Source organism: Saccostrea echinata, unplaced genomic scaffold (genome assembly GCF_033153115.1).
Source record: "Saccostrea echinata isolate AGI-Se365-2 ecotype Australia unplaced genomic scaffold, CSIRO_AGI_Sech_v1 ptg000056l, whole genome shotgun sequence".
In the NCBI taxonomy this organism is placed as follows: Eukaryota; Metazoa; Mollusca; class Bivalvia; order Ostreida; family Ostreidae; genus Saccostrea; species Saccostrea echinata.
In genome coordinates, this window is record NW_026889805.1 from 15,249,213 (window position 1) to 15,251,796 (window position 2,584).

At 34.6% G+C, this 2,584-nt stretch overlaps 1 protein-coding gene across 1 annotated transcript; it reads left to right on the top strand.

Moving 5' to 3' along the window:
- Positions 1–941: 941 nt before the first annotated feature.
- Positions 942–2,259, top strand: LOC133173394 (cholecystokinin receptor type A-like). Its single transcript, XM_061308375.1, has one exon. The coding sequence runs from the start codon at positions 989–991 to the stop codon at positions 2,195–2,197; it is 1,209 nt and encodes a 402-aa protein (XP_061164359.1). The 5' UTR covers positions 942–988; the 3' UTR covers positions 2,198–2,259.
- Positions 2,260–2,584: the final 325 nt, after the last annotated feature.

Here is a 2,584-nt window from a genome sequence, read left to right on the forward strand (position 1 = left end):
CGTGTGACCCTCTATGCACTAAAGAATAATGTTTTTAGGCACTAAGACTGATTCTTTTTTTACTTCCTTTGCGAGAATGGTACGTCACTATAAACCGGTGAAAGGCCAATACTCGATACTGACCAGTGAGAGTTCTTCATCGTGCTAACGCCTACCATGACACGGAACCTCGGTATTTAAGGTCTCATCCGAAAGATCCGTAACTCTCACTTCTAATGCCGAACGCTTTGCGAAGGAACAGACACTGTATGTGTTTTTAAATCTGAGGGTTGACGCTGCGTCGGGAACGAGAATCAACCCTGCACCTCCCGATCACGAAACGAGCGCCTTACCATAGGGTTACAGTGAACGGTAGACATTGAGAAAACTTTATTATATAAAAGTGTAAATATAGAACTTATCTATTTTATTTTCAAAGGTACCTGGTAGGAAAATTGTTCTAAGACAATGAAGTATTGATAAACAGAAATAACTGTTGTTTACTGAAGTGGGGAAAATGCATGCAAATGAAATGTTCAGTCCATTTCGATTGGCCTATTAAAGGGCTAAGAATGCTTGAGTTAATTGCAAATTGAGCAATAGACTTCAGATTCAATTTATTTTACTAAAAGTCAAAAGGCAGATTACTCTATTTGCGTTAAAATACCACAGAATCGGAACTCTGTAATGAGCAGTGTATTAAGGGTTCTAAAAAATTTTAAAGATCTGTTGTCTCTATTATGGTTTGCTTTTGCTATTACCTTAATGTATTTGTTTCCTTTTTTTGTTTTTAAACAAGTAAAAAATATCTTTTGATCACAAGATACTTAAAGAAAACAAAAAATTAAAAGGTACACTAAAAAGATGTTATATAAGGAAAGGAAGCTTTGACGTTTGATAGACTGATGCAGGTTTATATACATGTACGTTATAAAAAAAAATAATTTCAATTTTAATTTTTTTTAAAACCAAGAAAATAACTTTCAAACAAACCAGTTTGGAAAAAGAGATGGATAACGAGACGTTTATCTTGGAGAAATTGGAAAAGTGGAATAGAGAGCTAGCAGAAAGTTTGATCATCGATAATGTGATTTTGTCTTTGTATATAATAGTAGGACTGTTGGGGAATTCTACAGTTATTAGTATCTACGGTTTTGTGATGAAAGGCGACAACGAAGATAGGTATTTTATTCCGTTCCTTGCTGCTGTGGACCTATGCACTTGTCTTCTTGGCTCTTCATTTGGAATTGCTCTCAACGTGTTCCCGGTGAAATTTGAAAACGAATTTGCATGTAAAGTTCTGAAATCCCTAGTGCCGTTTTTTACATTTACGTCCGTGTTATTTCTTTTAATTATCGCTGTTCACAGATATCTCAAGGTCTGCAAACCGTTTGGAAAACAAATGACGTTAAAGTGGAAACAGTTTTCAATGTGCTTGGCTTCGATCATAGCACTAGTATTATCTTTACCTATGATTTATTTTTATCGATCAGTGTCCATTCCAAATACTGAAGAAGGAATTGTAGGGTGGCGATGCAGCGCGTCAAAATCTGCCAATAAAACACTGTCCCTGATTTATGGAGGCGTCCTTCTTATTGCAACAATCATAATAATTATTTCACTAGTTATCCTGTATTCCAGTATAGGGTATACTATTCTGGTACATTTCAACAATGCCAAGACCATTAACAAGAAGAAAAATTGCTCAGAGGAAGAAAATTCAAATGACGTCTATAAGTTGCAAAATCCAATTTCGAGCCAAGGTGATCCACATAGTAAAGTAGAGAATAAAACATATTCAAGTAAGACGGACATCATAGAATTATCCGGTAATTATTCTATTCCTCAAACATCCCCAACGACGACAGGGAAAATTTGTAATAAAAGAACGACACTTGAAGAGACTGCAAATCATCAGATGTCAAGTGCAACACAACAAATGCAAAAACGAAACAGGGCAGTTGTGCATAAGTTTACCCTTATGTTTATGCTTATAACCGTCATTTTCTTCGTCTGTTATATTCCAAAGGTTATCCTTTTGCTGCTAGAAGCCAGGAATCCTAAATTCTGGGAGGAACTCTCAGATTCTGCAAGGGCTGGCGTTGTGTTTGTGTACCGAATGTACATAATAAACAATATCACAAATCCGTTCATTTATGCATTCTTAGACAACAAGTTTGCAACAGAAATCAAGAAGTTAATTAAAATGTGTCGGTAAAGGGTATTTAAAGATCTGAGAAATTAAATTAATTGATTGTTACAGGACTTTGTAAACTGTTATACATCGAAGAAAACATTTTAGATAATTATGAAAAAATCCGTTTTCCTAAACTTGTCTGTAGAAATATTTTTCTGTTTAATCCCGCTTTAAAATACCTGCCCTTATTTTCTATGGCCAAGTACTAAACCAAGTGCATAGAAAAGCTAATATATTATATTTAATTTTGTAACCTTTACAATTCAAAAAGACGTAGAAATCAGCAGTCACTGGTTTGCACGTGATTTGAATAGAGGAAAGAATTACACATCTAACTCATTTCTCCATGGTATAAGACATATGTAGATGTATCATTATATGTAGTCACAAATGTATTTTTCTTTCTTT

Excerpts from the sequence above, each read along its gene's own strand:
- LOC133173394 (XM_061308375.1), top strand. The coding sequence starts at position 989 with ATGGATAACGAGACGTTTATCTTGGAGAAATTGGAAAAGTGGAATAGA.